Source organism: Culex pipiens, chromosome 2 (genome assembly GCF_016801865.2).
Source record: "Culex pipiens pallens isolate TS chromosome 2, TS_CPP_V2, whole genome shotgun sequence".
NCBI lineage: Eukaryota > Metazoa > Arthropoda > Insecta > Diptera > Culicidae > Culex > Culex pipiens.
The window spans coordinates 108018042-108043135 of record NC_068938.1 but is presented as its reverse complement, the minus strand read 5'-3'; the positions used below and the strand labels follow the sequence as shown (position 1 = coordinate 108043135).

The following is a 25094-nucleotide window of genomic DNA, read 5'->3' as shown; positions in this document are numbered from 1 at the left end:
CCCCTAAGCTAATATGTGCAGTCTCCCTCGGCTTAAATTGGTTTCTGCTCTGTTTCGAAGGTTTACGTGATGCCTGATTTCCGCGTGGGAGTTAGGAGATCTAAATTGAGGTTTATCACCGTAATCGTACTCAGTGATTCCAAAAAGTATTACTCTCTGGTGATTCCATTAAGAACTCTTTACTTTAGAGCAATTCCATGCCAAATAGGGAATCGGTTGTACCGGACCTTCTCCGATTTCAATGAAACTTTGTAGACATGTTATCCTACGCTTATATAAGCCAAATTTCACTCGATAATGACATTTGAGAAGGGCGTAAGTGTTTTAGATATTTTTGTATTTCGTAATTTAAATATTTCTGTATCTCAAAGCCGTTGCATCGTATCAAAAAGTGGTCAAAGGCAAACTTGTAGGAAATTAGACGGGCTTTCCGAAAAAAAATACACTGAAAGAATTAAACACGCCACTTCTATGAGATTTGCTGATTTTTAAGTTTAAAAGTTAAATTTTTGGGGGAGTCCACGATTTTTTTTTCGTTCAAAATTTTGGTGAAGATAGCCTAAGATGTTATAAAAAGACTCACGAAAAATGCAGGATTGAGCAACTCACCTAAACAATACAAAAATCATTTACGAGCAATTCCAGCCCAAAACAAGAATTTTTCAGGTACTTTTTTCTCGACCCTCTCCGATTTCAATGAAACTTTGTAGACATGTTATTCTACGCTTATATAAGCCATTTTTGTGTATATGGAGTAGGCCGTCCCAAAAAAATGAAAAGTTGTCAAATCTTCGGTGCTCACCCCTAGAATGATAGATTAGGATGTCAGGAACAATGTTTTGATACAACAAAAAATTCCCAAAAATGGTTTACAACTCGCGCGCGGAGCTTGAATGAAAAAAGTGCATTTTTCGAGTATTTTTCAGAAATGCGCGTAACAATCATACTAAAGTTATTCAAATTTGGTCGCCTTGGGCTTCAAGTTATAGTTTAATGTCCCCTGAACAAATTCCTGTACAGACATAGTCCATAAAAGCTTGTGTTTGGGCATGGCAGGGCATTTTAGGGAGAAAAATTTGTATTTTTCAGTCAAAAAATTTCAAAAATCACTCCCCAAAACGAGCCAAAAAAATTTGCTGCCAAAACTAATGCATTCAGCTTATAGGAAATTTTACGGAGATCATTTTGCTTTTTTTAACATTCAATTTATGTCCACGCAAAGCCGAGATATTTGCATTTTAGTGAACAAAAAGTGACGAATTTTCAAAATTCTTGGTATATAAGCGTTTTTAGCATAAAACATTGGCTACTATGATTGCAAACGAGAAGGCATAAATTTTGGATATATTTATTTTGTTCGCTCAAAAACGATATTTGTTAATAACATTTCATGAAAAAACATGAGATTTTCTCACAATGTGACGTAAACGACAAATAATCATAAATCAAAATTAATTTTATTAAAGTTCATATCTCCAAGCTGTGAACGTGATTTTTTTTGTATATACATTCAAATGAAACAAATTTATTTATAAAAAACTTATTTTTTCAAAAAAAGTTACTTATTAGAGCATTATTTGTTCATATCGAGAAGAGCACATAGCAGTACTTCAATATGTCGTTTACGTCACATTGTGAGAAAATCTCATGTTTTTTCCTGAAATGTTATTAACAAATATCGTTTTTGAGCGAACAAAATAAATATATCCAAAATTTATGCCTTCTCGTTTGCAATCATAGTAGCCAATGTTTTATGCTAAAACGCTTATATACCAAGAATTTTGAAAATTCGTCACTTTTTGTTCACTAAAATGCAAATATCTCGGCTTTGCGTGGACATAAATTGAATGTTAAAAAAAGCAAAATGATCTCCGTAAAATTTCCTATAAGCTGAATGCATTAGTTTTGGCAGCAAATTTTTTTGGCTCGTTTTGGGGAGTGATTTTTGAAATTTTTTGACTGAAAAATACAAATTTTTCTCCCTAAAATGCCCTGCCATGCCCAAACACAAGCTTTTATGGACTATGTCTGTACAGGAATTTGTTCAGGGGACATTAAACTATAACTTGAAGCCCAAGGCGACCAAATTTGAATGACTTTAGTATGATTGTTACGCGCATTTCTGAAAAAACTCGAAAAATGCACTTTTTTCATTCAAGCTCCGCGCGCGAGTTGTAAACCATTTTTGGGAATTTTTTGTTGTATCAAAACATTGTTCCTGACATCCTAATCTATCATTCTAGGGGTGAGCACCGAAGATTTTACAACTTTTCATTTTTTTGGGACGGCCTAATATGGAGCCAGTTCCACACGATTATGACATTTGAGAAGGGCGTACTGCCCATGTTCGCATAAATGTCCCATATGCATTTTTGTCGATTTTGACTTAGATATTGGAATAGCTTCGTTTGTTGTGTTCCTTTAAGCTAAACTAATAATATTTACCACTTTGTTCCAGAAATTCAGTACTCAACGACAACTTTGTTTGTCCCATCTGAAAAATGTGCAAATATGAGTCCCATCGTGATAATGTTCACAAACCAGTCCCTCTACAAAATATTATGTCCTGAACATACCTTTCGGATACTCCAATCTTTTAAATATAGTCAGCAATTATATAGACCGGCCATCTTGAAGGGTTTTCATCAATTTCACGGTCACACAAATCTCCCAAATGGCTGATTCAATCATTTTAAAAGACATTGTTATCCGAGCATTCGTTGGAGAAGGTTGTCTGATTCAACATGACTCGTCGCGTCCCGGCGCAAAACGCCGGCAATATCGCCCTACCTGCGGCTCAAGCAGGCAAAAAAGTGGGAATTTCCAAAAGGAAGGTTGAGGCCTCAACTGATGGCCAAAAACCGGGGATTTCCAAGAGGAAGGTGCTTTTGGAAGTGACATCGAACAGCAAAAAGACGAAAAAGAGCGACGGTACTGTACCGATGGATGAGGAGGAGGAGAACTCTTCATCGCACGAGGAGCAGCTATTGAAGAACAACAAGTTTGCTGGACTGCCTGACGAGGACCAGGTAGCGGAAGCAAAGGAGAATGAAGTGAAACAGCGAAAGGAGAAACTGCCTCCTTTTTATGTACGGCAATCAGCAGCAACGATCGACTTTCGAGCGGGGCTGGTTGAACTCATCAAGTCTGGGAAAGTCCAAGGCAACATTCGTCTGTGTCAGGACGGATTTAAGGTGCTGGTGCAATCCAGGCAGCACTATCAACTGGTCAAGGATTACTTGACCGAAAACGAGGCGGAGTACTTTACCCATGATGTCGCCATGGATAAGCCGTACAAAATCGTCGTCAGAGGTCTGTACGACATGCCAGTGGAGGAATTAGCTGCCGAGCTAAAAGTTTTGAAACTGGATGTGTTGGCCGTGCACAAAATGAGCCGACGCAACAAAGACATCAAGTACCGTGACCAGCTCTACCTGCTGCATTTGGCTAAGGGATCGACGACGCTTCCTGAGCTGAAGGCAATCCGAGCGGTTTTCAACATTATCGTGTCGTGGGAGCGATACCGACCAGTGCACCGTGACGTCACACAATGCTTCAACTGCCTGGGTTTCGGGCACGGAGGTAAGAACTGCCACCTGAAGCGTCGTTGCGCCAAATGTGGTACCGATGCGCACATCACATCCCAGTGCATCCAAGATTCGCTGGTGAAGTGCCTTAACTGCAACGGTGAGCACTCGTCAACCGACCGAAAGTGCCCCAAGAGAGCTGAGTTCGTGAAAATTCGGCAGCAAGCATCGACGAAGAATCAGCCTCAGCGTCGTAGAACTCCTCCAGCCCTGGTGGAGCAAAACTTTCCACCTCTTCAACCGCGACGCCAGGTCCCGAACTTGGCACCGTTGCCGTTGGATCCCAGAAAGAGAGCTGAGATGATTCAACCGCGGCCGGGTTCCAGCCAGGAGCCGAGACCGTCACCACCGGGCTTCAGCCAGGAGCCAAGACCAACCCAAGAACCAGCAGTTGAGGAAAATGGTAATGATCTTTACACCTCAACCGAACTCCTCAATATTTTCAAACAGATGTCCGCTGCACTGCGTGGATGCAAAACCAAGACCCAGCAGATTGAAGTGCTGACCTCGTTCGTCATCCAGTATGGATCGTAGGTCCCTCAAGATGCTGAATTGGAACGCTTGCTCCATTAGGAGGAAGAACTTAGAGCTGGTGGATTTTCTTCGCGAGAAGGAGATCGACGTAGCAGCCATCACGGAAACTCATCTGAAGCCCGGTGAAAAAGTTTATCTGCAAAACTACAAGATCGCGACGCAGCTCGACAGGACCACCTCTGGAGGAGGAGGTGTGCTTGTCGCTGTTCATCGTGATCTCAAGCCACGCCGGCTGCCACACTTCAAGCTGGACATCATCGAGGCCGTTGGGGTGGAAATTCCCACTTCGGTTGGCCCAGTACTCTTCATTGCTGCATACTGCCCACGTCAGGTGAATTCCAGAGATGGTTCAGCAGCAAAACTGAAGAGCGATATCCAGAAGCTGACACGGCGGAGTGCAAAATACATCATCGCTGGTGACCTCAACGCGAAGCATGAAGTTTGGGGCAACAGCAGGAGGAATCGGAACGGAGTGATTCTGCACAACGATCTGCAAAACGGATACTACAACGTTGTGAGTCCAGATCGTCCAACGAGGGTGGCTCGGTCTGGAAATCACTCAATCATCGACTTCTTCATTACCAATATGGCTGAGAACGTGGCTCATCCTGAGGTGTTTGAAGAGCTGAGTTCTGATCACTATCCGGTGGTTGTGGAGGTTGGAGCTTCCGTTACTCCGCAGCGGCAATAAACCCGGAAAGATTACCACAACGTTGACTGGCAGCAGTTTCAGCAAGTGGTCGACAGCAACATCGACTATGATCAACACCCGGAAACTTCTGCTGATATTGATCGTTCGCTGGAGGTGATCCAGCAGGCTATCAACCAAGCAGAGGCTGCCAACGTTCGGGAGGTTCCTGTTAATTTTAAGGTAACTGATATTGACGTAGATACTAAACACTTGATAAGACTAAGGAATGTTTATAGGAGACAATATCAACGGACTGGGGACTATGACAAAAAGATTTCAGTGAACAATTTGAACAAAATCATACAAGACCGACTTGACAATATCAGAAATCAAGAATTTTCAAAACATGTAAGCCAGCTTGGGAATTATTCAAAACCATTTTGGAAACTTTCTAAAGTTCTTAAAAACAAACCAAAGCCTATTCCTCCTCTTATTGTTGAGGATTCTCCCTTGATTACATCCGAGGAAAAGGCAAATGCACTTGGGCTTCATTTTGTTAGTTCTCATAATCTTGGCGCTTCCATGACCAGCCGTAAAGAAACATCAGTTGCCAATAGTATTTCAACAATTAATAACTCTACCTTTGAATTTCCTGCAGATTCCCATGTTTCTGGTGAGGAAGTCAAAGTTGCAGTAAAACAAATGAAAAATATGAAAGCTCCTGGCTTTGATAACATTTTTAATCTAGTGTTGAAAAAACAGAGTGATCAGTTCTTTCAACATCTAGCCAATATTTTCAATAAATGTTTGCAACTTGGATACTTCCCCACCAATTGGAAACTGGGCAAAGTCATACCAATTTTGAAGCCTCAAAAAGATCCAACATCGCCAACAAGTTATCGTCCCATTAGTCTTTTGAGTAGTCTGTCCAAACTCTTTGAGAAGGTAATCTATTCAAGGCTTTTGGATTTTACCAACGATAATAATATAATTTTGAATGAGCAGTTTGGCTTCCGTAAGGGACATAATACTGCTCATCAGCTTACGAGAGTAACTAAAATCATCAAGCAGAATAAACTTGAATCTAAATCAACTGCTATGGCTTTGTTGGATGTTGAGAAGGCTTTTGACAATGTTTGGCATGATGGTTTGATAAATAAACTGTATTTGTACGGTTTTCCAATGTATCTTATCAAAATTATCCAGCACTATCTTTCGGAGAGATCGTTCACGGTTTTTCTGAATGGGATTGCTTCTGGATTATTCAACATTGATGCTGGGGTTCCCCAAGGAAGTATTCTTGGCCCACTTCTGTACAATATTTTTACATCTGATTTGCCTACTCTTCCTGGTAATGGTGTGTTGTCACTTTTTGCTGATGACACTGCCGTTATTTATAAGGGTAAAATAACCAGATATTTAGTTGGCCGTCTTCAGAAGGGTCTTGACGTTCTTTCCGAATACTTTGGCGACTGGAAAATACGCATAAATGCAGCCAAAACTCAAACCATCATTTTTCCACTTTCCAAATCGGCCAGATTTGCCCCAAAGGATGATGTTTTGATAAAAATGAATGATGTTTCGATACCCTGGTCAAAGGAAGTTGTCTACTTAGGTCTCATACTTGACTCGAAACTTTTGTTTCGGCAGCATGTAGACAAAATATTGAATAAGTGCAGCATTCTCATCAGGTGCTTGTACCCTTTAATTAACAGAAAATCAAAGCTTTCTTTGAAAAATAAGCTAGCAGTTTACAAACAAATAATTTACCCCGTTATTGAGTATGCAGTACCTGTTTGGGAGTGTTGCGCTAGAACTCATAAATTGAAGCTCCAGCGTGTCCAAAACAAGGTACTCAAAATGGTTTTGAATGTTCCTGGCTGGACAAGATCAAGTGAGGTTCATGGATTAGCAGAAGTAAAAATGTTGGATCAGAAGATTCAAGAAAAATGTTTGAAATTCAGGGAAAAATGTTCTATTTCTGAATACCCCTTGATTCAAGGATTGGTTTAGTTTATTGTAAGTTTAAGTTAGTTTTAGGTTAGGTTATGTTTTCTTAACATTTTTTTTTCCTCATTGTACCTAGTGTTACAAAAATGATAAATCATATACTTTTAAAGTTATGAAAACGAACAGTGTTTAAATCACGAAAAGCAAACTAAAGCTGAAGAGCCACAGCTGACCACTTATTATGTAAACCAAATGTAATTATTATAAGAAAGATTCAATAAAGTATATTTAATTCAAAAAAAAAAAAAAAATCATTTTAAAAGAATGCAAATTTTCTCCATTTTCTGCTGAAAAATTTGTTTACTACTGGGGTTACCTAGGCAGCATGCTGCGATCGGGCTGGTTTGCGAACATATTGATGCTCTATGTAGAAAATGTTCACATACCAGGTCCCATCTTGCGTACTTTTTTGAAATGAAAGAGAAAAACCATCACTAATTTCAATACAAACTTATCAAAAGCATAAACAAGAGCATGTTTGAGAACTATGTTGAATGATTTTTTGAGTATAATGGTTGAATATTTAAAATTAATGAGAAAACGTTTTTAAAACTTCCAAGCTCGTTTTCTCAACTTGTTGAAAATGTATATGGGACATTTATGCGATCATGGGCAGCGTAAGTGTTTTAAATATTTTTGTAATTCGGAATTTAAATATTTCTGTATCTCGAAGCCGTTGCATCGTATCAAAAAGTGGTCAAAGACAAACTTGTAGGAAATTTGACGGGCTTTTCGATAAAAATACACTGAAAGAAAAAAACACTCAACTTTTATGAGATTTTTTGATTTTTAAGTTTAAAAGTCAAATTTGAGGGGGAGCCCACGATTTTTTTTCGTTCAAATTTTTGTGAAGATAGCCTAAGATGTTACAAAATGACTCACGAAAAATGCAGGGTGGTATGTCTCTCCTAAAAAAATACAAAAATCATTTACTAAAACTGTTTTGTTTTTAAATGCTCTAAACGTCAAAATTTTCAAAAACCGAACACGGGAATCGATTCTCCAGACAATTTTACATAAAAGTCTCTATATTGACCACTGTCCTAATTCCAAGCCTTGTGATGTTACAGCAATTTTTAAAATAAAAATGTTGAAAAATTTGTTTTTTCATGGTTTTTGACAATTTCTATACGACAGACTTGATTTTTCAGTATCGTAAATATTTTTCCGAAAGCTCGTCCAATTTCCCATAAGATTGTCTTTGACCACTTTTCGAAACAACTCGTTTTTTTGATGATTTAAGCTAATTTACTATCCGGGTTACTACCATACACTGAACTACACTGAAAAAAATATTCAGTTTTCAGTTATGAGCAATGTAATTAACTTATATCTTTAAGCCCATACTTCTAATTGATTCCATTAAGAACTCTTTACTCTTCTAGAGCTCTGAGAGAAATTCATTTAAAATGCATCAACATTCTGGAAAAAAAAACGATAATACTCTTGAATGAATGTAAGTAAATCGAACTGAGCTTGTCAAGCTTTCTGTGACAACACCGCCAGTTCGCTCGTTCGAACATCAAATTTCTATCCAACACAAAAGTACAACAAAAGTACACGAAAGTAATTTCAAATTCAATTTCGAATGCAAACACATCCCGGCTTGGCTGCAATGATAACGTCTATATTTGAGCACATAACGCGGTGTCTTTTACCGAGCGTTAAAAATGACAAAAAAGCACGAAGCAAATCCCATTTTAGAGTTAAAGTGATTACCGACTAGTACGAGCACGACTAGAACGAATATTTACTCACCACACTAGCTTTGCTCGACGCCGGCAGCGACGAATACGACGAGTAACTTCCACTTCCGGTCGCCGCAGCTCCATCAGCAGCAACAACCGGGCTGGCAGCACTGCTTCCATCGTTTGTTCTTAAACCACTTGACTGTGCGGCACTCGCGACGACGGCGCAATGTGGGCTTTGGGCCAACAAACTGACCCCGACGATTAGCGCGACGCTCCACCATCTCCTCCAGGCTATGGCTAACCAGGGCCATAACGGAATCCTACACATCGCGATCACTCATGTGTCCTGGGGAAATTTGATGGAGAGACAAAAAAAATATGTTGAGTACAACTACAATTATGATAAAACACGAATGCAAACTCTTATTTATTTGAGTGTGTGGAGTGCACCGATTTCGAATAATAAAAAAATTAATGTTGAAATTTGTATAGTGATTCTCTACCAACTCGCACAAAATCTGAATAAGTTTAGGTTTATGATCACGAATCCATGGTTTATTTTTCGAAAGAAGTGTTTTTTTTTTTCAATTATTTGTAGCACAAAACGGTGATGATTTAGAAATTTGGTGTCAGAGCTGATTTTATGTAAAATTGGACGCCTATTTTGATATCGAACTCCAAATTACGTTGTTTGGGTTAGACAAAACAAATATTTTCAGGGTTTTGGTCCCTTAAAACAAACCAAAAAATCTCTTAAAAAATTCCAATTTAGGGAAATTGATTTTTTTTTGTGAAAAAAGTTAAAACGGCACAAAAAAATCAATACTTTTAACTAGGCTTAGTGATTTTTCACGCTCGAAAATTGCAAATTTCACGGGGACCTCAATTTAAAAACACAAAATTTCACGCAAATTTCGCGGAACGTGAAAAATGGTAAAATAACTCTGAAAATCTTATGTTTAAATCAAAGAAACTACTTTTTAAGCTTCATTATACATTATTCTTCACTTAACTAAAAAAAAACTTAACTAAATTTGAACGCGACACAAAAAAAAAATCTCCTAATTTTCAAAAAAAAATAATCCATCTAGTTTATGGTTTATGGTACTATTTATATTTTGTAACAAAATGTAGGACATGCTTATTCTCATTTATTGAACTGCTTTTTTTAATGTTCGACGAATACAGCTGAACAGTTTTCGCTGATTTGCTTCTGTTTTATCAGTTAACATTTTATTGAATTTCATATCAAAGCAAGATTTAACAATCTTGTTCATCCAAAATTAATAAAATAGTTTGAATTTTCTGCGACATTGAGCCCATTCCAAATAATTTTTAAATTTTCATCTCAATTCGAAAAGTAAACTTAAAATCAATAGGCAAAAATAATGGGTAATTCTCTACCAACTCACACGAAATCGGGAAAAGTTGCCCCGACCCCTCTTCGATTTGCGTGAAACTTTGTCCTAAGGGGTAACTTTTGTCCCTGATCACGAATCCGAGGTCCGTTTTTTGACCCCTTCCATTTTTGAACATGCGAAAAAAGAGGTGTTTTTCAATAATTTGCAGCCTAAAACGGTGACGAGATAGAAATTTGGTGTCAAAAGGACTTTTATGTAAAATTAGACGCCCGATTTGATGGCGTACTCAGAATTCCGAAAAACGTTTTTTTCATCGAAAAAAAACACTAAAAAAGTTTTAAAAATTCTCCCATTTTCCATTACTCGACTGTAAAAAATTTTGGAACATGTCATTTTATGGGAAATTTAATGTACTTTTCGAATCTACATTGTCCCAGAAGGGTCATTTTTTCATTTAGAACAAAATTTTTCATTTTAAAATTTCGTGTTTTTTCTAACTTTGCAGGGTTATATTTTAGAGTGTAACAAAGTTCTACAAAGTTGTAGAGCAGACAATTACAAAAATTTTGATTAATAGACATAAGGGGTTTGCTTATAAACATCACAAGTTATCGTGATTTTACGAAAAAAAGTTTTGAAAAAGTTACTTTTTGCGTTTCTCTTTGTTTCGTCGTCCGTGTCTGTCGCGGGTGACCATGAACGGCCATGATCGATGACGAACAACTTTTTCAAAACTTTTTTTTTGTAAAATCGCGATAACTCTTGATGTTTATAAGCAAACCCCTTATGTCTCTGTATCAAAATTATTGTAATTGTCTGCTCTACAACTTTGTAGAACATTGTTACACTCTAAAAAATAACCCGGCAAAGTTAGAAAAAACACGAAATTTTAAATTGAAAAATTTTGTTCTAAGAGCAACTCGCTACGAAATCGGCCGATTTCGACCATTTTTATTTTTAGTATTTTTTGATTTGACTCAAACTTTGTGGGGGCCTTCCCTATGACCAAATAAGCTATTTTGCGTCATTGGTTCACCCATACAAGTCTCCATACAATTTTGGCAGCTGTCCATTCAAAAATGGTATGTAAATATTCAAACAGCTGTAACTTTTGAGTGAATTTTCTGATCAATTTTGTGTCTTCGGCAAAGTTGTAGGTATTGTTAAGGACTTTTGAGAAAAAAGTAGGTACACGGAAAAAAAATTTGCAGATTTTTTTATCAACTTTTTTTTCACTAAAACTCAATTTCCCAAAATACGTATTTTTTGATTTTCGAGATTTTTTGATATGTTTTAGGGGACAAAAATCCGCAACTTTTGAGCCATAGAGAAACATGGTCAAAAAATCTGCCGCCGAGTTATGAATTTTTGAAAAAATAGTGATTTTTGGAAAAAATCGAAGTTTCATGCAAAAACAAGTTTGACATTATTTTTTAATGCAAAATTGAATTTGCAATCGAAAAGTACTTTACAGATTTTTTGATTAAGGGCTTCGTTTTCAAGATATAGCCACCGAAAGTTTGATTTTAGCGAAATATTTGCAGTTTTTCGATTTTTAAAAATAGTGACCATGAGTGACCATTTCTAAAAATTTTTTTTTGAAAAGTTCAGAAAATTTGCTATAAAATTGTCTAAGAGACATTGAAGATTAGACCTCTGGTTGCTGAGATACAGCGGCTTAAAGAAAAAGAAACACGAAAATTGAAGTTTTCTAAGTCTCACCCAAAAAGCCCACCATTTTCTAATGACGATATCTCAGCAATTAATGGTCCGATTTTCAATGTTAATACATGAAACATTCGTGAAATTTTCCGATCTTTTCGAAAAAAATATTTTAAATTTTTTTAAATCGAGACTAGCATTTTAAATGGGCGTAATATTCAATATTTGGCCCTCTTAAAATGTTAGTCTCGATTTAAAAAATTTCAAAATATTTTTTTTGAAAAGATCGGAAAATTTCACGAATGTTTCATGTATTAACATTGAAAATCGGACCATTAATTGCTGAGATATCGTCATTAGAAAATGGTGGGCTGTTTGGGTGAGACTTAGAAAACTTCAATTTTCGTGTTTCTTTTTCTTTAAGCCGCTGTATCTCAGCAACCAGAGGTCCAATCTTCAATGTCTCTTAGACAATTTTATAGCAAATTTTCTGAACTTTTCAAAAAAAATATTTTTATAAATGGTCACTCATGGTCACTATTTTTAAAAATCGAAAAACTGCAAATATTTCGCTAAAATCAAACTTTCGGTGGCTATATCTTGAAAACGGAGCCCTTAATCAAAAAATCTGTAAAGTACTTTTCGATTGCAAATTCAATTTTGCATTAAAAAATAATGTCAAACTTGTTTTTGCATGAAACTTCGATTTTTTCCAAAAATCACTATTTTTTCAAAAATTCATAACTCGGCGGCAGATTTTTTGACCATGTTTGTCTATGGCTCAAAAGTTGCGGATTTTTGTCCCCTAAAACATATCAAAAAATCTCGAAAATCAAAAAATACGTATTTTGGGAAATTGAGTTTTAGTGAAAAAAAAGTTGATAAAAAAATCTGCAATTTTTTTTTCCGTGTACCTATTTTTTTCTCAAAAGTCCTCAACAATACCTACAACTTTGCCGAAGACACCAAATTGATCAGAAAATTCACTCAAAAGTTACAGCTGTTTGAATATTTACATACCATTTTTGTATGGACAGCTGCCAAAATTGTATGGAGACTTGTATGGGTGAACCAATGACACAAAATAGCATATTTGGTCATAGGGAAGGCCCCCACAAAGTTTGAGCCAAATCAAAAAATACAAATAAAATCCATTTCCGGTTTTGGTAGAGAATTGCTCCTAAATGAAAAAATGACCCTTCTGGGTCAATGTAGATTCGAAAAGTACATTAAATTTCCCATAAAATTACATGCTCCAAAAAAATTTTTCGATGAAAAATACGTTTTTTTCGGAATTCTGAGTACGTCATCAAAACGGGCGTCTAATTTTACATAAAAGTCCCTTTGACACCAAATGTCTATCTCATCACCGTTCCAGGCTGCAAATTATGATGAAAAACACCTCTTTTTTCGCATGTTTAAAAATGGAAGGGGTCGTACCGCCCCTCCGTCACGAGATATCAAAAAACGGACCACGAAAACGTGATCAGGGACAAAAGTTACCCCTTAGGACAAAGTTTCACGCAAATCGAAGAGGGGTCGGGGCAACTGCTGTGTGAGTTGGCGGAGAATTACCCCTTTAGAATTAAATACAGTCATGCCTCGGTTTAACACCGCATATTGTGGGTGAAATTTTTAGTATTTGTCCAAAAATATGTAGTTTTGTGAAATTTTTTAAAATTTAAAAAAATGTGTGTTATAACTTTCAAAATGTATGCAAAAATCCCGATTAGTTGATACCCGTATAGCAGAAACGATAATTTTCAGTATTTTTTCGAGAAACATTGCATTTTCAAAATACAGGAAAAATATGTTTTTTTGTGAAAAATGTTATGTAATTTTAATTGCAATGGATAGCTGGCATCATCCCGATTCCAAAACACTATAATTAGTTGAAGTGATTTTTCACAGGATTATGTCTCCCGTACAGCCAACATCCCATAAGCTCTGTGCTTCAGTTAAGCACTGGGCCGTGTTTAACTAAGGCAGCTGATCGAATCATAACCGAGGCAGTGCAAAACCGATTCGTGCAAAACCGCGGCACCTGAACCTGTTAAACGTATTTTGCGCATGGAATTTTATTTATTAAATTATGATGCAAGTTATTTTTAAACATTTTGCCATTCTCTTTACTTTCCCTGTTGAAACCAAAAAAAAACAAAAACTTAATGTTTGTCAATAATGCTAAAAATGAACCATAACATCTTTATTTGAGTCTATTTATTGTTATTGTTGCCAGGGTTGCCAGGTTGCCAGATAAATCTGGGATTGCCAGATTTTTAAAATGTCAGCCAGATTAAAGATTTACCTGTATCTGTGCCGGATTTTGCCAGATTTTTCCAGAGTTTTCATTTTCGGCCAATTTCGAACAATTTTTTGATTAAAATGAACGATTAAGATTGAATATCGAATAATTTAGAAATATGTTTTTTATTAAAAATTTAAATTCAATCATTTTGAGGCCGAAAAATCAATAAAACATCTCAATTCTAAAAACTTTTGAACTAATTCATATCCTACCTCCCCTTTCCTATTCAAAATTGTATGATTTTCGTCTGCCAGATTTTGCCAGATTTTTTTCGGTGCTTGGCCAGATTTTTTCAATTTTGACCTGGTAACCCTGATTGTTGCTCCCTTTGGCGAAATTATTAGTGCTTCTATGGTTCAAGTACTTTTTTTTTAAATACAGTGGAATTGTATTTTTATGTTACTATTTTTACTAAAGCTGTTCATATTTTTTTATTTAGAAACTGTGTTTAGCGGTAGATGTTTTCGTATTCAATCATTTTTTGGTTGACAAATTCCAATTTGTTGAGGTTCTGGAAAAGTCGGGAGTTAGAAAATTTGATTTGAGTGGCCGCCCTGGGAATATATATGTTTTTGTAGCTCTTTGCAAAACTCGATTCTCAGTATTCTTCATATTTATTAAACTTGGCCAAGTGAAATGTATAACTCGTGCTGAAAAAATCACAATTTTCATCCTTATACGGATTAATAATAATATTTTGTGTAACTGATTATGATCCCCGATCCTAACCTTGCCACAGAACCTAAAAGGACCTAATTAAAAATAAGCTATGAAAAAAAGGATTAATAATCACTTCATTGATTCAATTAATAAAGAGAGCCCATATTTGTTAGGCTTTCGAACGTGTGATATTTCTGCTTTCAAGGGTAAACTTGCTTCTTCAAATCCTTCATGTTCCAACGAAATCGCACAATCAGGAGATTCATTTTACTGATATCAAATCGCTGCCTTATTCAAAATAACTCAGCGTGAGTTATTCAACGAGCGGAATGAGTGGCCTGCTCAATGGACCGAGAAAAGGCATCATTCTCTTCGTCGGACTCGGGATTGGGACCAGAACCAGGTCGAGACCTTTTCCTTTTCTCAACATTGTTGCAAGATTCGCTGACTGTCTTTCTCTCTCTCAAGCATACATAAATAAGCATTTGATGGATATGAACTCAACGCAGACAGAGCAGCAGCACGTGTGGAAAATGGAAAAGCTTTTGTTGAAGGGTCTCTCGCTGTTTTCGAGCTGACTGACTGTTACACAATTCCATTTCCCAATCGGATGTTGATTTTGTATTCAAGGATATGCGGAAAAATGGAAAACAAGTTCGTATTCTAAAAGACTCTACCCAAGGAAGGTCACAAATTGTTCACGACGACGTGGCATTTTTCACATGTCTTTCGCTGGATGCCAGATTCCCACATCCCGGGGACAAATCCTTGAACTTTGGTCCCGCACATCCGTCGGGGCTGCTCGACTGGAAAATTGTCTGCCATACGAGGAAAAGAACTCGTCCAATCAAATTCATCGACGAGATCGAAAACTTGTAAAATGCGGTGCTAAACTTTTTCTTTTTTCCCAAAAGCAAAAAAAAAATCAATGACGTGTGTGATTTAGTCCCCGGACAGGTTCGAAAATGGTTCCACTTTAAAAGTTAGATCCTTCGATCGGAAGGAGGTCAAAAGTGCTCCGCAAGAAATTTTACACTTTTAGCAGCAATTTTGCGAAACGATGCGCCAACTTTTTCAATCACTTTAAATTTCTACCCCTGACAGGGAAGGAAGATTGCTTCCACTCTAAACAACGAATCCGATAATCTTCTCCGCAAAACAGCGAGAAGAAGTGCGCCGGAAGTTGTCTTCTCCGCTGGGAAAAGTGCTTCACCTTGAAACGCACCACGTGAGGTGCGATTTCGTTTGCACATTGGGAGGGGGGATGAAAAATTCTCAATTCGTACCTTTTTCGCACGAGGGCCGACTTGTTGGGCTTCTCGTTGGCGTACTTTAGGAAAAGTCAGCACTTGAGTAGGTGTTGGGAGGAGTTTTGTTTGCGATTTTCAAAAATCCAATCAACTAGTTGGGGATGTTAAGCTAATAAGGTGCGTTCCACAAATGATGCAGCATTTTTTCGATGATATAAAATAAGCTAAAACTTGATAGTAAAATCGTTTCATTTTGGTTAATTATGGGTACCTCGACAGTTTTTGATGAACAATTCTGATCAATTTTTTTAAAGATTATATGGTGTTGTTTGCACTAAATTTGTTTTTAGATTATTTAGATTTAGATTCCATTTCAGTAATTACATTTCATATTTACCACAAAGATTTTTTAAGGTCGATAACCGCTAATGTGGTTATCAAAGCTACAAGCTAAATTGGGACAACAGTTTTTCATTACACTTTAGAGAATCAAAACTAATTAACACACTTCTATGAATAGGATATAACACCAATTGAAAATTAATGGCTTAAACCCATGTTCCGCTGTAGCAAAATCAAAACCATTCGTACTACAACACACAGGTCTTGGCGTTTCCTATTGCAAAATATTCTCTCACTATTATTTGGTATGGTTATAGTGTAGAGAACCCAGAAATCGCCCACTTTATAGTGAGAATCGAGGAAATTTGACGAGAATTTAATGACAATTTATCGGTTTCGGTGCTATTTGTTGTAGAACGTTGATAAACTATTTGATTTTAAGTTTCCAAATGGTTTTTATCATTAAAGGGTTCATTTTTGTTGAAATTTTGAGTTTTAATAAAGTGCTCTGAAGTGCCTATTTCCGCCCCCCTATATCCAATTTTCGCTCCCCCTTGGAACCAGTTTTCGCCCACGACAAAAATCAAGAAATCAGATGAAATTATTTTGAGGTTCTCTATCTATTCTAACTAAAACCAACCCAAGTAACAAACACCCTAATGAATAAAATAAAATAAAATTAACCTTTAAAAATAATCTAGAATGTTCCAAATATGTTTTCAAGCACATTTCGCTGCGATTATATAAGTTTTTTATGGTAAACGAAAACTGGTTCTTGATAAAATTTGAAAACACCAAACTAGATTTCGCCCTGGGCGAAAATTGGATCTCATGTTTTTTCATAACCCTAGAAATCGCCCACTTTATTTTATTGAAATAACCTTTAGCTAACTCAACTCACACAGCGATTGCCCCGACCGTGAATTTTTTTTTGGGTCAAAGAGACTTTTTAAGCAAGCTTGGACTTTCAAAAATATTCCAAAAATTCTAATAAGCCGGTGCCCGCAGGGATGTTTCGATAGAGGACATTTACCAAACTATACGAGTTTTGGCAATATCGATAACAAACTTCATGATGGAGCGGCTGTGGCTGACTGGTTACGGTGTTCGCTTTCTAAGCGAATGGTTCTGGGTTCGATTCCCATCTGCCCCGAACGATAGAAAATATTAATCTTGAAACTCTGAACATGGACGAAAAATCAAAGCCGCCCGAGTCGGGGTTCGATCCCCCGTCATTTGGATTGGTAAGCAAAAATGCTAACCACTACGCCATCACAGCTTGGCGTAGCGATGACTGGAATTAGGAATACTGTTACTATCAACAATATACGCGCTGAGTCCTTGTCCATTTGACAAGGGTTCGGAAGTTCTAAATAACGTTTGAACCCGATTGGTGCAAACGTTCTTCAGGGCGGGGCTTGTCGATAAAAGCTGAGGTACCTCGCGCTCGGCTAGCCAGCGTAGAAATGGGTCACGGAAGCTCGGCAGAGCTAACACCTTCCAAATGCCTATGCGAGTTATTTGCATGTATAGAATGAAGATCTAAAAATACATGGAAACAACTCAATTTGTAAGAAGCGACCGCGTGGTCCCGTTTGGTTGGTTGCACACACACACACACACACACACACACACACACACACACACACATCGATAACAAACTTCATGATTTCACCAAGAACTTCGTATCAAGTTTTTTTTTTCTATGCAGTGCCAATCCATCATCTTCGCGAAGCGAAAACGTAAGTGACAAATTGCCCTATTGGCGAACTTTCCCTCCTTTGCTGCAAACTGATTAGTTGGTTATTTTCATTTGTAAGAAATACTCTTTCGTCAAAAATTTGAGCCCTGAACGAGGATGGAATTATTGCTGTTGAAATTGACTTGGCTGTCGCCGATTGCTGGAAACAGCAACAAACATTGACTCAGCAAAGCCCAATCGAGACGCCGTTGAACGCTTCCGCGTCCGGTTGCCTTTCTACAAGAATCAGTTAATCTGTCCAACGGGGAACGGAGGCCCAACTCGAAATTACTACTCAGATTCTGTCCTTTCCTCCATTGGCGCGTCGTTATTGCTTCACCGACTGCACAGAAAAAAATCAATTCCAGTAATCGTGAATTGTGTTCATGAATTGGCGGACCACGCAACAGTGGTGGCACCCCCTACCGCGTGGTACAGACCCTATTATACATATATATTACATGTATATAAATGTATGTATATATATATATATATGTGTATTATATGTATATGCTATTCTATGCTATGCTATGCTTCTTTTGCACATAAGTAATAAAAAAATGTCAAAATATGAGGTCAATACAAAAGCATCAATAACAAAACAGTAGCATATAAGTGTTTCAGATTTCAGATTACTGTTGTCAAAATCAAATACTCAGAACGTTTCAATAAATCTACCAAAAAATCCACAAGCACATCCAAATCCACTTAAAATCTCATCTTTGGCAATTCCTCTCGAGATTCCCCGCAAGTGGTTCCTCGGAAAGCGACCTCATCAGCGGAAAATTCAAGACCCTCCCCCCCGAAGGTGGGTGGGTGGAAAACATGCTAACGATGTTTGTTTACCACCACACTCTGTGCAAGGGAGGTCTGTCTGTCTGCGTGCACGTGTGATAAGCAAACGCCCTAGTGGGCGGGTAGAGGAGGGCAGTCATAAATAAAGCGGTTTTACGACTGCAGCTTGTGCTCTTGTGCTGTCACCACACCACCACCACTCCCTAGTACTTCCTTGAGTCTTGATCCAGTCTCCAGCAGTCAGTGTTGCCAGACGATAGTCATAAGTCCGCTGGCAGTGGCCCGGGCACGGACAGGCCCCTCCCGCTTCTGCCTGTTTAGATTGTTTAAACACTCCTGGTTTCACCCTTGGAGCAATATAGTGAGAGTAAAGAAGAAGAAGAAGAAGAAGAAGAAAGACGGCAATCGAGGGCGTTTTATTTTTAACCGAGTTACGCTGAGCTGTTGAGACGATTGTTGTAAACTTTTTATGACCACTGGAATAAAGTTTCACTTCTTACGAGAGTTGGCTGGTACAAGTTAAAAGTGTAGTTACATTTAGGTGCAATTGCCTGTTGAACTTCTTCAAAACAGTTTACGATGCCAGACAGTTGAAGTCTTCAACTATGCTCTATAAATAAATTTGTAAAGTTGCAAATCCAGTTGCTAATCGCAGTAAAACTCAAACTAAGCCAGACAGGATTGCCAAAAATCCTAAACAATCCAACAATTCCGAGAAGCTCGGTAAAATAAGCATCCCCTTTCTACTGTTAAATAGCCCCAAACAACTTTAGTAACTTTTCTCATCTCAGTTTGGCAATGTGCCACCCGAAAAGGATAATGGATTATGATTTTAATTAATATTTTCTCTCACCTGGGGTGTATCACCATTTGCTCACACCTTGATTCTTATACCTCCACGAAAAAAAAAATGAGGGCAGAACTTTCAGTCATAAATTTCAATTAAAAGTTTTATCTTTCGGCTTTACACTTTTGGTGGAAGCTTTTATAGTTGTTTTGGATAAACGACGGTTGACAACCGGAAATAAGGCAGATAAATATTGAAATTCTAAAGAATAGCATTACAAGTTATTTCAATTTATGTAATATGTTTTCTAGATTTTTAAATGTTGATTTTTTTAATTGTATGAAACGTTGTTCATACATTCCATATATTAAAAAAGTCATTTAAATCATTTTTTTCCATACAAGGGTCATGAAATGGGCATTAATATTGAAAAACCAGTATTTTGATAAGGCACTATCTGATAGATTTGGTGTTTTGAGCAAAGTTGTAGATTGTGTTAAGGATTTTTCAGAATTATAGATACAGTCTAGACTCGATTATCCGAAGGTTTGTATGGGACTTTAAATATTCCTGAACAAAAAAATGTTTTTTCGTATTTTTTTTAATTTTCTTACTTTTAACATCAAATTCGAGTTCTGTGACTCAATTTTAGTGAAATTTGAGTTGTTGATTGCCTACTTAATTACCAATCGCTCTTTTTCAAGTTTTCATCGCCACCAATTGGCCGCCATCTTCAAAAATTCTAAATCATTTTATAGTAATTTAAGGGTCATACGTAAGCAGTACATCCAAAAATCAGACAACGGTAGAAATTATTTTTTGTGATTCGATTATCCGAAGTGAAGCTTTTTCGAGGTCTTCGGATAATCGAGTCAAGACCGTACTTGGATAAAAACATTGATTTTTCATTTGACTTTTTATCATCAATAGTTGAATTCCTAAAAGACGTTTTGCCTTCCTTACTGAGGTGAGACTGCAAACCATCTATAAAGCCAAATTACATAATGCGATTATACGATACTCTTAAGATAATCAGAACGTGAGAAAACATTTAACAAAAATAGTTCTGTGAGTAAATATCAATCAAAGTGGAATGAAGACCGAGAAAAGTATGACCGAATTTGCAAGCGATTTAAATTGCAGCTAATACACGCAAATAACAGTCCGGAAGTGCGTAGCTCCAAAACATCACTGTTAACCCGACATTAGATTCGGATTCAGCGGCCAAAATTACTGTAAGAATTCATAACCTACTTTAAGGTATATGCTTGCAAAGTCATGTAATTAGTAGGCCTTGCTTCTGAATTCTGAGAAGTTTTGAAAATTGGCACTTTTTTCTCACTAAAACTCAAATATCTCGGCACTGGAGTGTCGAAATTGCATTTACTCAAAAGTGAAAAATGTTCGCCGTGAATTTCTACAAGCTGCATGCATTCGTTTTGCTGCACCCAAAGTTGAAGACCGAGGGGATAGTCCTCACGAAAAGAAACGCGAGGAAAGTGCTATTTTGCGAGAGTATAGTCCTCTCGCATGTTCATTCGTTCATTGGAACAGTTCATCCTATTGAGTGGCTTATATGGACAAATGACCACCACTTAGTTACCGAACCATGGTGGCCCATACGGCAAAGGCACGGTTCAATATGCCTAAGGTCTTGGGTTCGAGTCTCGGTACCGGTACTTTTTTTTGATAAATGAACTTTTTTTGAAGATGAACCATGAGTAAAGTACTCTCGGTAATTTCTGGATTTATCCTCTCCGTCCGCACACAGTACCATTTTACTACCGAATCGTGCTCTTTATCCTCTCGTATGCCGATACCCAGTTCTGGGTGTGGGAAAAATGAGCTACCCTAAGTTAAATGAGCATTTCTGAAAAAAGTTTCGAAAAAATGCGATTTTTCGACATAAATTCGCTTGGGAGTGCCCAAAAATTATAGTTGGTTCAAAATTGATAGTGCATCTTAATCTATGGACAAAAACCTATCGTTTAAAGATAATACAAACCGTATTGAAACAGTTTATGTTAAAAAAAGTGACATTTTTCAGTTTATCGAAGAGGAGGTGCGAGAAAGTATTTTAATATTTTTTCTTGTCTAAGTTGTTGAATTGAACACCTAAAATTCATCGATATGACCTCAAAATGAGACAGGCTATTGAACATAGTTCCACACTTTGTTTATGTTTACAGCTGTGGTTACGCATTCTGTCTCTTCAGCGGAACGGAATCGACGTAACATCTTATAATGTGGCCCTCTTAAACCTTGCGGTTTCGTCAACGGATCCACAGACGCAACAGGCTTGTCTCTTCAGTAACCAGCTTTTTATGAACATTTCAGTGTAAATTTTTCAAATGAAACATTCAAAGTAACCTTACCAATGGTCAATTTGACGTCATTGATTGATTATGCACAATTTTAGACTGAAATTTGTAAGAAATAGAGTTGAATAGTCACCCCGATTTTTAGAGATTTTTAGTTTTAAACAAAACTATTTTTTAAAGCACTGTTGAAAATTACGTTTATCGCAAAAAACATGTATTGTGTGTCCAAGTCATCAATGAAACACGGGGAACAATGGTAAAATGGCTCTCACAAGTCGTAGTTTCAACCAATCAGGCTCATATTTGGGGGAAAGGTGTGTCTACTGAATAATAGTGACTTTGGTTATGGACGCTCCCTTGAAAAGTAAATCACAGACAACAATTACTTTTTCGTAGGCTGCCATTAACACCAAAACTAACATTTCTTCAGATTTCTTTCGACGTTTGCTAATGACATCGAGAAACTTTGATTTTTCTTCATTATTTTTTATCAAAATCTATGGAAATCTGTTCAAACATGAATTGGAAGTGATTTTTGGCATATTTATTGAGTTCTAACTTCATTTAACCAAAATACTTTTTAGTAGAACTTTTGTTAATTAAAGTTTAAAGTTGACAAAATTGGTTTAATATGTTCAAGGCAAGTCTCCTGCAATGGAACAATACAAAAACATGATGTTTTACTAGAAAAGAATTATTTTTCGTAGAGTGTCTCATTGTTCCTGTCTAGTGCGTCTACAATGAGAAAGTTGAATAACTCTGGCTGTAGACGTCAGATCGATCTAATATTTTAGTCAATGTTAGAACACATTAAATGAAAGAAAATGCAACAAAATGCTCCTTAAAACATGCTGATGAAAAAAATCGTTGAAAGTTAAAAACAAAAAGTGTCTCACTGATGACTACCCTACCCTACATGGACATTGTGTGGCCTAGTCCCAGAAAATGTTTTTAAAATATAAATCTTTAGACAAGACCAATTTTTTGTTACGATGCTCAAGCAATAAGCAATCCAGCAAACTTTTCGATTACCTCCCGAAACAAATACAACAAATCTTCATTTGCATCCAAATCAACGTGCGCGGTGTATATTTTCCCTCCCATTCAACTCATCTTTTCGTTTCAACAAACACGCCACCAGGGCAAATAAACCAACAATGCAGCGCATATTTCTGGGAAGAAATGGCCGGCACCGTGAGGAACAGGGTCATATCTATTCCAGCAAGGACCTCGTCGACAAACGGGACGACGAATGACGTCTTTATTCACCAACAGCATCGTCGTCAGCGTCTTCACTGAGAAAAGCACAATCTGCATTCCAGGGATAACTCAACCTCCCCTCGTAACAAGCACAGGACAGCAAAGATGAATGTGGTTTCGGACTGCTCTTTCTTCGGGAAAAAGGAGGAAGCGTCCTGGAGGCTTGGGCTCCACAAAGAATGTGTCTCTCGGATGAGAGATTGCCTTGTGATGCATTCCAGCAATGTTGTCCTGCTCCTAGAGGGGGAGCTTTGCCAACCTTCTCTGACCTCTGAACTAACAGGCGGTGGTGGTGATCAGGTTTTGCTGCTAATCTCTCACGCTGCAGAAGGTTCTTGTGGTTTTTGTGGGCTTCGACAGGGAACTGAACTGGGGGTTTGTTCTGGCCGAGCTTTGGGCTTTGATGTGGGTGGCGAAGAACTCGATTGTTATTGGATTCTTGCAAGAGTTCATCCCTCCGGGATTGTGGTTTTGTAATGTGACTCGAAAACGACAGACTTTTATCCAGAGGGGAAGACGGGAAAGATTCCAATTTTACATTGGTTCTCCGGAAACAAAAAGGGCTCTGAGTAGACTCGGTTGGTTAGCCGGATTAGCAACATGAGTTGATTTGTGGTTGCAAACTGAATGATGCTCTTGCACGAGTCTTGTTTCCCAGAAATTACATTCTATGAATCTATTCTTCCCATGATTTTGTTTGTTTGAAATTGGCCTTATAAGAATGGTTGACTCGTTATGTTTGTTAATACGGTCTTGTGATGAATGAGCGAAATACTCATTTAAATGCTAATCAAACTCTTGGAACAACTCTTCATCGCACGTTCACTGGAGAGCAAAATTTCATGAATGAAACCACTAATGGATGCCGGAATGTGCGTCGTTTTTTTATTCATCACACCACCCTCTAGTACCACCCACTGCTGATCGCAAAAGCATAATAACTCACCGAGCGTAAATTCAATTTATCTTACTCGTACCACCACCAGCTCGTGCCACCCACTTGGATCCTCGGACTGTCTTTAAATACACACAGCACCGGCAGCCAGGAAAGCATGGGACGTGGCTCAAGCGGAATGCACGTCGGAATTTGATTATCACTTTCCTTTGGACTTTTTCCCTTTTACCAAAAATCTCGTTTACCACGGGGCTCGGATCTCGGATTTGGATTCGCTGACAAATTACGGTCGTTTCAATGCGAGATTTCTTAGGAACAGAGCGAGAACCAAGAGAAAGGAAGGAAGGTGCCAGCCCGGAGAAGAAAAAGGACATCTTTGACCTTTCTAACGTCGTTACCGTTTCACCTCATTAACTCGGTGCTGGCAGGGAGGTGGGGCAAGATCCCTGGGGAAATTGGAGGTCATCTGCTGCTGCTGCTGTTGTTGAGTGTCGAGCCATTAATGGTGCCAGATGATGGGAAAATTAGGATTTTCACGAGTCATATTTTTCGTTGATTAGCTTTGGGGGGAATTGAAGGTCGAGCAGAGACATTAACACACCATCAGTATAATGGTTCGCGAAATATTCTTATTGAATGATTGGAATATCAGCGAAAGCAGATTAGTCATCACCAACGAAAGAAAATGAATGCGCAGGAATATTGTAGGCAACCTGTTCTATAGCTGACAACATAATTTAATTCATGGTGCAATTATCCGAGAACATTCAGATAAAAACAAATTAAATCCGCCTATGTCAGGGGTGCTCAAAGTTTTTGGAGGCCGCGCCAAATTTGAAGCTCAAATGAGCTTGCGGGCCAAATTTACAAAAAAAGGTTATTAAAAAAAAATGACGTTCACGTTATTTTAATTTAAAAGATTTAATTTCTGTTACTTTTGAAAAAAATGTCAATTCAAAATAATAGAATCCACAAAATAACGGTTTTCTATCGGTATTGTTGATTTTATTGTTTCAGGTATTTGAAGAAAAAAGTTTTTAACTGAATGTACTTGTGAAAAAAAAATAAAGTTTTGTTTTCATATTTCGAAAATGGTGACATTACATATAAAGGCGTAATTTTATCTATCAGTTAAGTGTGGCTAATGAAAAAATCGTTGAGTGCCAGAATTTCAACATTTCAATGAAAAAAATGTTAGAAAATGTTTTAAGCATCCGTATAGTTAAACTACAATCATTATTTAAAAAAAAAGATTCGAA

General features: G+C 37.4%; 1 protein-coding gene across 1 annotated transcript in view; it reads right to left on the bottom strand.

The window, feature by feature from the left end:
* LOC128092807 (probable G-protein coupled receptor CG31760) overlaps positions 1 to 25094 on the bottom strand; it is a 315033-nt gene that overhangs the window by 207360 nt on the left and 82579 nt on the right. The window contains exon 2 of the mRNA XM_052707526.1: positions 8521 to 8799. Within this exon, the coding sequence (XP_052563486.1) occupies positions 8521 to 8781 (261 nt within the window). The 5' untranslated portion in view covers positions 8782 to 8799. The remainder of the gene's footprint in view (positions 1 to 8520; positions 8800 to 25094) is intronic.